At 36.1% G+C, this 12,873-nt stretch overlaps 1 protein-coding gene across 3 annotated transcripts in view; it reads left to right on the top strand.

Annotated features, from left to right (window-relative positions):
* The window catches only part of PLEKHM3 (pleckstrin homology domain containing M3), a 171,491-nt gene that overhangs the window by 129,091 nt on the left and 29,527 nt on the right, over positions 1 to 12,873 (top strand). For 2 of the 3 annotated variants that reach the window (XM_023536249.1, XM_011369645.2), the window contains one exon: positions 12,454 to 12,611. The exons of the other annotated variant lie outside the window; for it this stretch is intronic. In XM_023536249.1, coding sequence (XP_023392017.1) covers positions 12,454 to 12,611 — 158 coding nt within the window. The remainder of the gene's footprint in view (positions 1 to 12,453; positions 12,612 to 12,873) is intronic. 3 annotated transcript variants of the gene reach the window in all.

Consider the following 12,873-nt stretch of genomic DNA (forward strand, 5'->3'; position numbering starts at 1 on the left):
ATGCTTCTGAAAGACTGGAAGCCTAAGGAAAATTGAAACCTCTACAACTCATACAGAATTCTGCCCTGGTTGATAGTTTTCCTTTTGCTAGAGCTACGAGCAGTAGCCAGTGAATCTAGATAAGTCTCTCTCTTCTTTTGGCCTGGTGGTACAGAGATGCTAGAACAGAGAAAGGCAGCCCATCACGGTGGTATGGAGAAGGCTGTCAGATACTGGTCAAGATCAAATTGGTCCCCAGCCCTCTGGAAGGCTGACTGTTTCCTGAGATTTCTTTCTTTGGGCACTTTCCCATTTAGATTTTACTGAACCTCTGAACATGTCACAGGTGGGCGTATTATTCAAAACACCTTTATCTTTGATTATCTTTGCATGTCCTCCTGTTGTAATACCACAGTTTTCATTTCTTTTTTAAGGCCAAGTCTAAGGCAAGTCAGTCAGTTCATTGACTTTTCCTTGGATTGACACCAAACTAAGTGGTTAAAAACATTCAGACTGGGGGAAAAAAAACATCCAGATTGAGTAACATACTTCCTCTGCCCAGTGCCCTGCGTGGTGAAATTATTGTGACCTCTGAATAGATGAGGAATGGATTCTTCAAAAATCTGATACCAATATTGTTTCTCCTCCTGCTGATTACAAAACACAACCTAAAAGTATTAGAATTGCCAGACCAACCAGGTGATGGAGATTAAATGTTGTGCCTCGGGACGGAGCTGGTAAGGGTAGCTTATTTCTAATAGGGCAGGAAGGAAAAAGCCCTGGTCCAGCAGAAGTGAAAAAGCGCATTTAAAACATTTCAGTGAGATTCATAGAAAATACAATATGCATTCTACTTGCTTACTTACTAACTCCCAGTTAGGTATTTAAAGAGATAAGATTAAATGGCTAGAATTCAGTGTTAATTATATAAACAAAAACCACCATAAATTGCCTGACATTAGATATGGCTATCGACACCCTGCATATCTTATAAGTCATTCTAATTGAAGGGGGCAATGTTACCTTCCAAAACCTAAAAAACCCCTAAGTCAGGAAACATTCCGATTAGATAAAGAGGTCTCCTTGGATACAAGCACTGAGTCTGATGCAGTTACAACAGGTTCACTGATAGGCAATTTTCAAGACTTTTTGTGAAAATAAACATTTTATTGAGGACAAGTGAAAACACAGGCCACAAAACAAACAAACAAAAAAAAGGTTTTTTAACTCATGTTTACATATATGCATGTGCAAATTATATTCATATACTTCTAAAGCTATGCTTGTGGAGCTGTTATTGGGTTTTTTAAACAATTTAAACATGTATTATAAAAGTGGCAGTTCATATTCATTATTTAAACATCAAAAATACATCATTTTTTTGAAGGTACAAAAAGGTTTTTATTTCTTACATAATTGAGGTCTCTGGAATGAGCTGAGCAGTTCAGGCAGGTCAAAATGGCTAGAGAGAGCAAGGGAAGCAAACTGGCTTGGGACTTTTATTGTGGTTAGGGGTTGGCCCTACGTGAAGATTTCCATAGGTAGACAGGAGAGTGGGTGCTTTGAATCTCCTTCAGGTGCTAAAGGGGGAACACTTGGGCTTCCTAGCTTGCCCAGGTGTTGGACAAGAAGAGGCAGGCATGAGGCTTCAAAGCTGTTTACAGTCAAACATCAAAATAGAGTTTAACTCTATTACAAACATCATCCACACAATCACAGACATCTTCCAATGTTACCACCTAAATTTTTCTTAAAATTTTTCTTTCTTCTCCACTCTTACTATCCCTTTTTAAAGTTTTAAGAAATTATCATCTTTGAATGTGATAAATTTTTTTAATTAAGGTATAATTGACATATAACATTATATTAGTTTCAGGTTTATAACATAATGATGTATATATTTATATATATTACAATATTTGTATATATTGCAAAATGATCACCACAATGTCTAGTTAACATCTATCACCTCATATAGTTACCAGAATTTTTTTCTTATGATGAGACCTTAAAATCTCTTAGCAACTTTCAAATATGTAATACAATATTGACTATAGTCACCATGCTGTACTTTATATCCCATGGCATCTATTTTATAGCTAAGGTTTGTACCTTTTGACCCCCCTCATCCATTTCACTCCACCCCCACCACTCCACCTGCTTCTGACAACCACTGGTCTGTTCTCTGAATCTAAGCTTGTGTGTGTATGTATGTGTATGTGTGTATGTGTGTTTAGATTCCACATATAAGTGAGATCATATGGTATTTGTCTTTCTTAGTCTGATTTATTCCACTTAGCATCATGCCCTCAAGAATCATACATGTCACAAATGGCAAGATTTCTTTTTTATGACTGAATAATTTCCCACTGCATAGTTTTTCTCTATTAGAACCAGTACTGCAGTAAACACCCTCATACATTTCCCCATGCACATGTGTAAATGTGTCTGTAGTGTATGTATGCTTTGTAGTTTGGTCAATGTTGCCACTTGGCTTCTAAAAAGGTAGAACCAATTTATACTTCCATTCAGTGTCTTGAGAGTGCATCCACATTAACTTTTTATATAAATAGTATTTTTAATCCTTGCCAATCTGAAAAATAAAATATAACTTCACAGTTACTTTAATTTGTATTTTTTTTCCATTTTAAGGTTGAGCATCCTTTTTTTATATATATTATTGGCCATTTGTAGTTTTTTTGAATTACCTGTTTATTTCATTAACCTGTATTCAAATTATATTGTAGGCTTTTATTAACTCGAAAGAGCTATATTAAGGAAATTGGCACTTATTCATATAAATAGAAAATTTTTTCCCCAGTTTTTTCTCGTATGACTTTGTAAATGATATTTTGTATTGGACTAATTTTTAAATTTTATATATTCAGATTTATCACTTTTGTGGTTTCTAGGATTATAAAATATTTACCCCACGTAAATGATTTTCTATCATTTTTCTCTAATACATTTTTATAGTTTTAAAAATACTTTTATGGCTTTCTTTTTATATTTAAATCTTCCATTTATCTGGAGTTACATTTTTTATGAAATGAGTTAGAGGTTCAGCTTTATTTTTAACCCTGATAGCTAACCAGTTGCCCCAACATCATTTATTATATAATTTATTTTCCCCACTTTTATTGTATACTAAATTCCCATATGTACTTCAATCCATATCCAGCATACAGACATCACAAACTCAGCAGATAATATTCTAGAGAAACAGGATGTGTGAAATCATTATCAGTACTGTGTAGTGAGTGGTGCTTTACTACTTGTTGACACCTTGAGGCATAGAATAAAAATTACCGACAATCTTAACACAACGACATGCAAGCTAATAAGGAGCACCTGTTTCAGTTTATAAGCAGGATTTGTTTTTCCTCACATCAGTGACCCAGCTATTTATTAGATCACAACGTTCTAGCCAGGAACTTATTTTGGTTTCTCATTTAATCTTAGGCATTGCTGGTCTCATAAAAGCTGTTAAGTAATAATAATGTTGAACATTTTTATTGTACTTTTCATCCCTAAGTGTTATCTAAACATTAACTAATTAAATGCATTGATGAAAGGGAGGGATTTCCAGGCATCTTCAGGAAAACTGATATCTGGTTGCACACCTGTGAGGAGATGATTCCTAAAAAGCATTAATTCCCTCTCTGAATGGCCCTCAGCAAGCAGAGGAATAAAAAGCTGGTGACATTATTTCACTTCTTTTGAAAATTTCCTTGGGTATCTTCTAATTAGTGTGGCTAAACTCACCTTTTATCTGTCACACCAGATAGTCCCTTTCTACATTCCTGGGGATATTCAGCAAGCGTCTTTTGACATTTCCTCTGTTCATTAATCACAAAATCGTAGAATCTTCAAACTGAGAGTGAACCCTACTGATCATCTAGTTTTGAATGACTTGGTATAATCACTTTATTTTGTAGATGAGGAAACTGAGGCCTGGAAAGTTAAGTGACTTACAAAAAAGGTCACGCAGCTTAATGGGGGACATAAGTAGGAATAGAAACCAAGGTTTCTAACTCCCATTTCAATCTCAGTCAGCTTCATCCTTTTTTTTTTTTTTTTTTTTGTTCTGTGAGTTTCTGAATTGCCTTTCTCTTATATTTCTTAACCTTTTTTTCTTTTTTGCTTCCATCTTTTCCCTATTTCTCCTTTTCTTCTTTGCTTTCTGCATTTTATGTCTCTCCTAACTCTTACTGAGGCATTCCCTTACAAGATCAGGTAATGTTGCTTTTATTTCCCCTCTATTTCTCTATGTCCTTTAAACATGGGGTCTTTGTTGTAGATGTTACTCAAAATCATACTCCATATTCAGAAATTTACATAAGATGTGACCATTTTAGAGAATTGTTATACAAGGAGTAAATATGTTGAACAATAAATCTTTCTATAAGCCAAAGGCAGATCCAGTTCGGATCAAAACTGAGAACATAAACTGGGACCAATCTACACTATGCACCTCGCTTCAACGCAAGGATGGAGTCAGTCTCAGAAATCTTCCATTTTTACACGGTAGGTCAGTAGGCACCCCGTCACCTCAGAATTCTCAGGCTGACCCAAACCCTGAGGCTGCGATCTGACCCCATGTGCCTCAGAAACTCCTTTTTTTAGAGTGGTAAAGAGTGTTTAAGATGGGACTCAGGATCTGTCACTAACCAGCTGGGTGATCTTAAGCAGGTCACATTACCTCTCTGGATCTCAGATTTGTAATATATTAAGTAAGAAAGCTGTTTAAAAGATCACTTAGGGCCTTTCCTTTTTTACTATGCAGTGAGTCAATAATGTCCTAACTAGGGCCAAAATGAATAGTAGAGGCCTAAATCAAATTTATTTCAGGCATATAACTAACTCAACAGAGAATTAAAATTCTGCTGACCACACCATGAGAATTTTCTGGAACTGTCTCGATGTAAAATATTGTAATTGTTTTCCCTCATAAATAATACATACATACTTATATCAGACTATGTCGTCTGTTTGGGGACTCAGAATATTTAGACTACATAATTGTACTTTTTATTCTTTGTAAATGCTTCCTCTGAAGTTCCATGAGGTTTTGTCTTGACTAGGCCACACCCCCTGAGGCACTTCCTATAGTACAGAAAAACCATCTTATATATTAGGCCCCATCTTATATATTTTTCTGAATAAGAAATTTATGTTCTTGGGTTCATCTTTGCCATTCAGCCACTGAAGATAATTGAAATTCCTTTCTCTCTTATTCTGTAAGACTTAGTTTCCAGCTGGAAGCAAAATGTGACTTGATAGGAACAATGGTGACCACTCACAAATCTACTGTTACATCAACCTGTATTAAATCATCACATACTTTCCAAAATCTTAAGTAGAAATTGTCACCTTTTGGAGAAGATCAGATAAGAGCTTATTGGTGACATCGTAATCTGCCCTCAGCGAAGGGCTTGATTAGCCAAAAATCCATTGTGTTAGAGCAATCCTGTAATGGATGTAGAGGGGCGAGGAGCAGCTAATTAGAGAAGACACGGTTTTCTGTTTATATACAAACATCCCAATACTAAGCCGTGATAAGGAACTCAAAGGTTAATTATGGGAAAATGGGGTTTTAGCAAACTTTTTGAAATAGGAAAGTCCCCTAAATTTTTAGTTTGTTTTCAGGAAAAATAATATGCTGACATGCCTTTTATTTTCTATTTTTAAGGACTTAAGATTAAGAGCAGTAAAACTGAGAATTGAATGAAGACTCAGAATACTCTCACTGCGTTAGGGTTTTCAAACTTGAGCAGAATCCACAGGCTGTCTTTTCCTAACTCTCCACGATCTCACCTGGTCTAGATTCTCAGACTTCACTGTACCCGTCTATTACTGCTGAGAAATGGCACTCAGAGAGAAAATAGTGAGTGCCACCTTTCATGGGCCTCTGGCCAAGCAAATGCAAACTAAATTATATTGGAAATCATTTTACAATGTGTAACAATTTTGATTCTTCCATTTCATCAAGCTAGCTTGTTACTGGTGAGTGGCAGGTGGCTTTGTTTACTATGAATGGGTCTTTTGGTTAGACTTTTAGAGGAGGGGCCATTTGTCAAGTGCAGCAGACCTCTTCATCAAAATATTCCCAACAGTTGTCCAGAATCTAAATGCTGTACAATGGCTGAGGAATTCTTATATTCAAATGGAAGGTAACGTGACAAATCAGGGGAAAGAAATTAGCCAATGCATAAAGAAATTCAGTAAGAAAGAGCTTTTTCTTTCTTTTTTCTTGTCCAAGTTACTAGTGCTCTGTGCCTCTCCCCCTGAAGATTTTGAATTTTGTGGCAGTGCCAATGGAGTGAAGGTAACAAACATAAAAGAATCATTTGTGCCCTTTTCCCAATCCCACAGATCTCTATTGGCTGCAGACCTTGAACATGACACTGCAATTTCCTGGTGCCACACATGAGTAATAAGCAGCTGTTCCTGAAACTGTGGTTTGGAGAAGGCAGCACTAGGTTATTTTTTAACTTAATTGTAATTTTTGATTGGTCTGCAAGAAAGTAAATCAAATAAAGTCTGTTGTCTTAGTCTGCAAGAAAGCCATAGTCCCCAAATTCCAGCGCTGACCATCCTGACCAGAATAGAAGAGGGGGAAAAATGTGTGTGTCCCTGAATGGAAGTTTGACCAGGCGGCTTTCATGGGCTGCTGTCACACAATAGGGGTAAGCATGTTTGTTCCACTGGCCAACTAGCTGGGCCATGGAAAGTGATATTTGATGGCTCTTTGAGTTCTAGAATACCTGAAATGATAGAGTGAAAGGATTTTGTAGGGATACCACAAAAGTAAAAAAATAGCAAAATCAGAAAAAAAGATATCAGCTTGATGTTGCATTTTGTCCTTATCCTACCATGCAATGAAAGGACACACCATTTTAAGTCACAAAGGGAAATGTGTATGCTTTGAATACCTGGTCAGTAAAATACCTCTGAAATAGTCATATATGCACACTCTCCAAGTAAATAAATCAGACTAGTACCTTCCTTAGTACAAGAAATTAAATTTAATGGAAAATAGAAACAAACTCTTTCACCTCGTTTTGGACATCTGCCTTTTCTCAAGGAGATGGGGCAATTTGGTACATGGAGAAGCAAAAGGAGGATGATTGCGGAGGAGTGAGGAGATGGGGGAAAGCTCCCTATGCTTTCCGCTAACTACTTTGTCATGGTTTTGGTCATGTAGGCAGGCAATTTGGGGAACATCAATAGAGGGATAACTAAACCTCGTCTTGAGGCCTACTTCGCTATCACTTATCCACTTGACCACCTGGTTGATGACCTTGTGACTTTTGATGGGTCATTATAAAGTTATATTAATCTGTGACTAATTTAATTGCAAGTAAGAAAAGAATAAGAAAGGCCATTTCCAGCCTTGCTTTTTCTTCTCTATCCCACTGCTTCTCAATACCTAGAGACAACTCAGTTCTGAGGAAATATTGTAATCTCTGTCGTGTCAGCCTCTCTGGGAGACTCCCTAACTACGATGCACCAGAAAAATACACCCAAGTTGTCAAGAAGCAAAAACTGTACCGTGGTTAGATTTTTTTTTTTTTTTTTTTAACAAGCTTTGGCCAGTATTATTAAGGAACTCCTCTTGTGGTTTACTTTGTCCTGGTCAGTCCTGGCCTGCTCTCAGCGACAGTAGAATCTTCTGGATCAACTCTGGATACACAGTTCGTAGGACTTTTCCCCATGCAGGGCCCCGTGGAGGACTGTTGTCACTCTGGGGAAGCCTTCCAAGTTAGGGCTGACATAGCAGAGTTCTCATATCTGACTTTCCTCGGGCTGTGCACTTGTTGGCCAGCTTGTCGGCTTGTTGGCCATTTAACTTTGCCCAGCCTATGGTCATTTTCCAGGTCCATTGGCATCCTGTTAGTTTTTTTCTAGTCTTCATTCTCATTTGGAACCTGAAGGTAGCAGAGTCCTCTTTAAGGCTGCCGTCTTCCTGATGTTTGTAGAATATGGCCCTAACCTTAAGTCCCCACCAAGAAAGTGGGAGAGAAAGTTGCAAGCCTCTTGGGAGCAGGAGGAGATGGCGAGAGAGAGGACACTTGATTTCTTTTTAAGCAATTATCCAAAGTGAAGATATATCTGATTTTTAAAAAGAACCCTAGCAGATGTCATACCTAGAACCTACTTCTTTGTAGTGATGAAACCTCTAGAGCAGAAGCCAGAATAGCTAGATTCTGTTCCCAATGCTGCTAGTAGTTGTATTTAAAGATAAGATTTAAACCTCCTAAATATATTTTTACCCCTGGAAGACTATAAGTATAAAGTTTTCAGTTCTGTAATATTGAAGAAATGTTTGTAAGTTCTAAAATACACTTATAGACTATTACCTCACTTTTCTGGCGAGAAAACTTCCAGCAGCTTCAGCCTTTTGGAACATGGCCATGAACCTAAGCTGACAAATAGGAAGAGCAATTAATCAAGTATAAAGAAGCAAAAAGAGTCCCTGAAGAGCTGAGCTGCCACCAGGTCCATGCACTCTTTATGCTCCTCTCTAAATCACACAGCAGAATGATTGAAAATGTTTGTGACCCAAAGACGGCCCTAAGATATGAGAGCTGCAGCCAAGGAAAAACACAAGAAAGCATCCTTGGTCAGTTGACAAGAACTTAGGTGCCTGGCAGACAGGGGATAGTTAAGATAAGTTAAGTATGAGACTCAGTCTTTGTCTTCAAGCAATTTACATTCTCTTAGGTTACTCCATATAAAATTGTCATTGTTTAGGTAAAATCACCATTTTATAGATAGTATCATTTTTATATGTTCAGTCTATAGTTGGATAAGCAAAACAATCGTATGTTTAACTATAGCAAAGAATACAAAACAGCATCAAGTTCTGTATTACATGATGTAAAAGTGAATTATGTGAAGCACGAGAGATCCAAACATCTGAAATTGCCAGAGATGGCTTTCCAGACCAAGCCAGAATCGATCTGAGCCATGAAGCCTAGGCGAAATGTAAATGAGTGTCAAGGAAATAAGTGAAACTTCAGATAGAGAAAATGACATCGGAGAAGGCACAAGAGCAAGAGCAAGCATATTCTATATAGGAAAAGTTTGCTCCCAACAGAAGATACATGGTAAGAAATGGAAAGTGAGTTTGGATAGATAGTGTGGAATCTGCTTATGGAGATACTTGCACAACAGGCAAAATGTAAGCTCCAGTTTTGTCCAGTTCATTCTTGTATTGAGTATCTGGGACACAGTAACTCAATATAATTTTATAAAATGAATGAGTAAAGTTTTTATTAATGATAAAATAAGAATTCACCGAGGTTTGAGGAAAGAAATGATATATGATGAAAGTGATCATCTAAAACTGAATAGTATATATGCTGGATGAATCAAAGGAAAAAGGCTGGCATTGAGAAGTAAAACTAGAAGATTATTTTATTAATCCAGAGAGAAGTGATAAAAGCCCGAGGCAAGATGGAAAAAGAGACTTATATTAGAGATGTTTAAAAGAGAATCAGCATGAACCTTGGAAACATTATGCTAAATGAAAGTGGTCACAAAAGACCACTTATTATATGATTCTATTTATATGAAATGTTCAGAACAGATAAATCTATGGAAACAGAAAATAGATTATTAGTTGATTAGGGCTTGGGGGTTGGGTCAAGAGGAAAAAGGAAGTAATTGTTAATGGGTGTGGGATTTTGTGGAAGAGTTGATGAAATGTTCTAAAATTGATGGTGGTGATGGTATACGACCCTGAATAAACTAAAAAACATTTAATTGTAAGCTTCGAACAGGTGAATTAAATGGTATGTAAATTATATCTCAATAAAGCTGTTATTCACAAAGAAAGGGAATCAATAAAATGTGGTGAATAGTAATATATGTTTCTGATGGAGAAAATGGGCTACTCACTATAGACCCTATAATTTCCAGTTTGACTTTCTTCGAAATAACAAGAATGTCCGCTAACACCATTATTACTATATTGCTTTAGGAGCATTGGGCAATGCAATAAGACATGAAACATAGACAAGAGGTATAATAGTAGAAAGGAAGAGACTGGGTTGTTACTTTCAGAAAACCCAAAATAATCACCTAAAAATGATTTGCATTCCTAAAAATGCAGTAATATATAGTTATATAAAGATGTACACAACATCCACATATTTTAATATATAAGCAATAGCTGGTAAGAAAAAATATACATGGAAGAAAAATTTTTATTAAGCAGTAATAAATGAAGATTTAATAAAATGGAGATATAGATCAGATTTTTTTTGATAGGGAGACTAAATATTATAAAGATATCAATCCCCAAATTAATTTTTTAACAGCTTATTAAAATCCCTAGATAGGAATAAGTATACATTGCTGGCAGTGTAAATTTGGTGAAATATTTCGAAAGGCTTCAAAATGTTCATACCCCTTATCTCAAGGAAGTCATCTAAATGGAGAAAAAGCTTTATGCACAAGATGCCCAATCTTCCTTCTTTTTTAGATCCTAGATGATAACTGTCATGTCTTCCTCAAGGTCTTCTCTTGTCATCCTCAGTTTCTTCAAACAACCCTTACTCACCTGGTTTCCAGAACTGTTATATATCCTGATGTTTTCCCTTAAATGGACTATAGTTTGTTCGTGTCTATCTTTAAATGTGTCATTAACCTTGGTTGTTTAGGAAAGAATAATGTAAGCAAAACCAAATAGAGCTGAAGTATTGTTACCACAATTTAGAAATAACCCTATGACACATTGGAAAATGTTTTCTGGTGGTTGGGTATATGATTTGGTAGTGGTTATTTCTTAGAAAGTGTGTATCATGTGTTGGTATTAGCAGTACACTTTACAGGGATTTATTGAAGTTAATGGTCCTGAGAAAATAAATATAGAAAGAGGTCTACCTATGGCTTTCTAAAGGTAATAGAGAGGAAAGTATGTTAAATAATGGGGGAAAATATACTTGTTTGACTCAAAAAAACAGCCAACATCATTTCTACCCTCTATTAAGAAAAAAATCCACTCATACAAAGCAGTAAACTTGATTTTTCTGTTCAATTTCTGCATCTTAATGCAAAGTAATATACATTGTTTTTAAAAATGCAAAAACACAACTGTGTACAAAATGAAAGACTTGCTTTTCCAACATGTTCTCTTCCCTAGAGTTAACTACTATTATATTCATTTTTAAAACATCCTGAGATTATTCTGTGATGTTTAAAAACCACTTTCATTTTTATCTCTGTATTATGCATAGCTTCATTTTTTTGCAAAAAACATTAATACATTTCTTATAGTCTTTTGTTTTTGTAATGTCAGTTTCTACTAATTTATTCACCATAGCATTGTAATTTCTCTTTGGGTTTGATTTACTACATTGCCCTAAGATGTTATTTTTATGTAAAATTGTCATTTTAACTGTGTATTCATTTGAAAGTATCCAACTATTTCCAATTATTTCTAGGTATTTCCAAATTAAATTTAATCTTTTTTTTTCTTATATCAAAATCAGCATGGAAATGAATATGCATTAATGAGAGACAAATAAAGGCAGACTTACCTTGTTAGCGTATGAACTGCTGAAGTCTTTGAGGCCCATGCAGTATTAGTTAAGTGAGGGAGGAATCTGACTAACCATTGGTTCCAAACTCATGGGTGTTTGCAGGCCCAAAAGGTGAAGTAACTGTGGGAGGCAGGCAGATGCAAGACATTAGGGACTAGTCGGGGCAAGTGTCAGCAGGAGAGCATGTGCCTCAGCCAAAGCAAGTAGCCCTTACTCACAGCCAGGATCATCATCATGTTGGAATTCAAGCCTAGTTTTGCTAGATCTAATGATTTTCAAAAGAAGCCCCAAAATCTGGATTTTTATGTGAAATCTCCCAATTATTGGCCCATTTTTTAAAATATCAAGAGATTTTTTTAAATCTTCATTTTGGATATGGCCCTCAGAATATTGCCAAATTGCATCCTCTTTATATTAATATGTTTGTCAACAACAACAACAACAAAAATTCTCTACATTTGTTTTATGTTCTTGGGGAAGATAATGAAAAAACTATCCTATTAACTCATCAGAGAAAAGGTATTATTGAATTTACAGCATAAAAGTCTACATTAGTATTTACCCTGTATGTTTTCAATCAATTTTGGGAAATCTACCACATTCCTATTATACCAAACCATTACCGTGAAGTTGGTCTTGGAAGTGGGGTTCCCCATTTGTTGGTCCTCAATCCCCTATACCACCCTACAATGAAAGAAGAATACAAAAGACATTTCAACATGTTCATTTTCCAACCTCCAGTGGTTTAAACCAGAGAGTTCTTTTGGAGCAAAAACACTATGTCTTTTCTTTCTCAGAGTTGCTGAGAAATTATAATTAGAGGTTTTCCTGTTGTGTAAAGGAAAGGAATTCCAGTCCTCCTCATCTGCAAGACTTCTGTTCTCAACGAATTTGCTTCCCTGTCCCATTTCTCTTTCTGCAGGTGATAGAGGGAAAGCTGGCTCCATTCTTGGGCAAGGTCATTAAATTTGCCACCTCACACGTGTACAGCTGCAGTCTTTGTAGCCAGAAGGGGTTCATCTGTGAAATCTGTAACAATGGAGAGATCCTCTACCCTTTTGAGGATATTTCAACAAGCAGGTACAGAATCTCTTGTCTTATAAACGTATACCTGAATGTGTCACATGCAATTTTATTTGGCCAGATCAGACTGACTTTGACTGTATCTCTATCTCTTACCCTGTATTAGATTTCCCTTATTCCCGGAGAACATTTTTTACCCTTTAGTTTTCTATATTTATTTCCAACTCACCTCACTACCTTTATCCAGGATGAGATAACAGAGTTCCAAAGAAACATTGCCTAGCTCTACCTTATTAGGTAACAAAGAGTGTTCAGATTC

The sequence above is a fragment of the Pteropus vampyrus genome, unplaced genomic scaffold, assembly GCF_000151845.1.
Source record: "Pteropus vampyrus isolate Shadow unplaced genomic scaffold, Pvam_2.0 Scaffold152, whole genome shotgun sequence".
In the NCBI taxonomy this organism is placed as follows: Eukaryota; Metazoa; Chordata; class Mammalia; order Chiroptera; family Pteropodidae; genus Pteropus; species Pteropus vampyrus.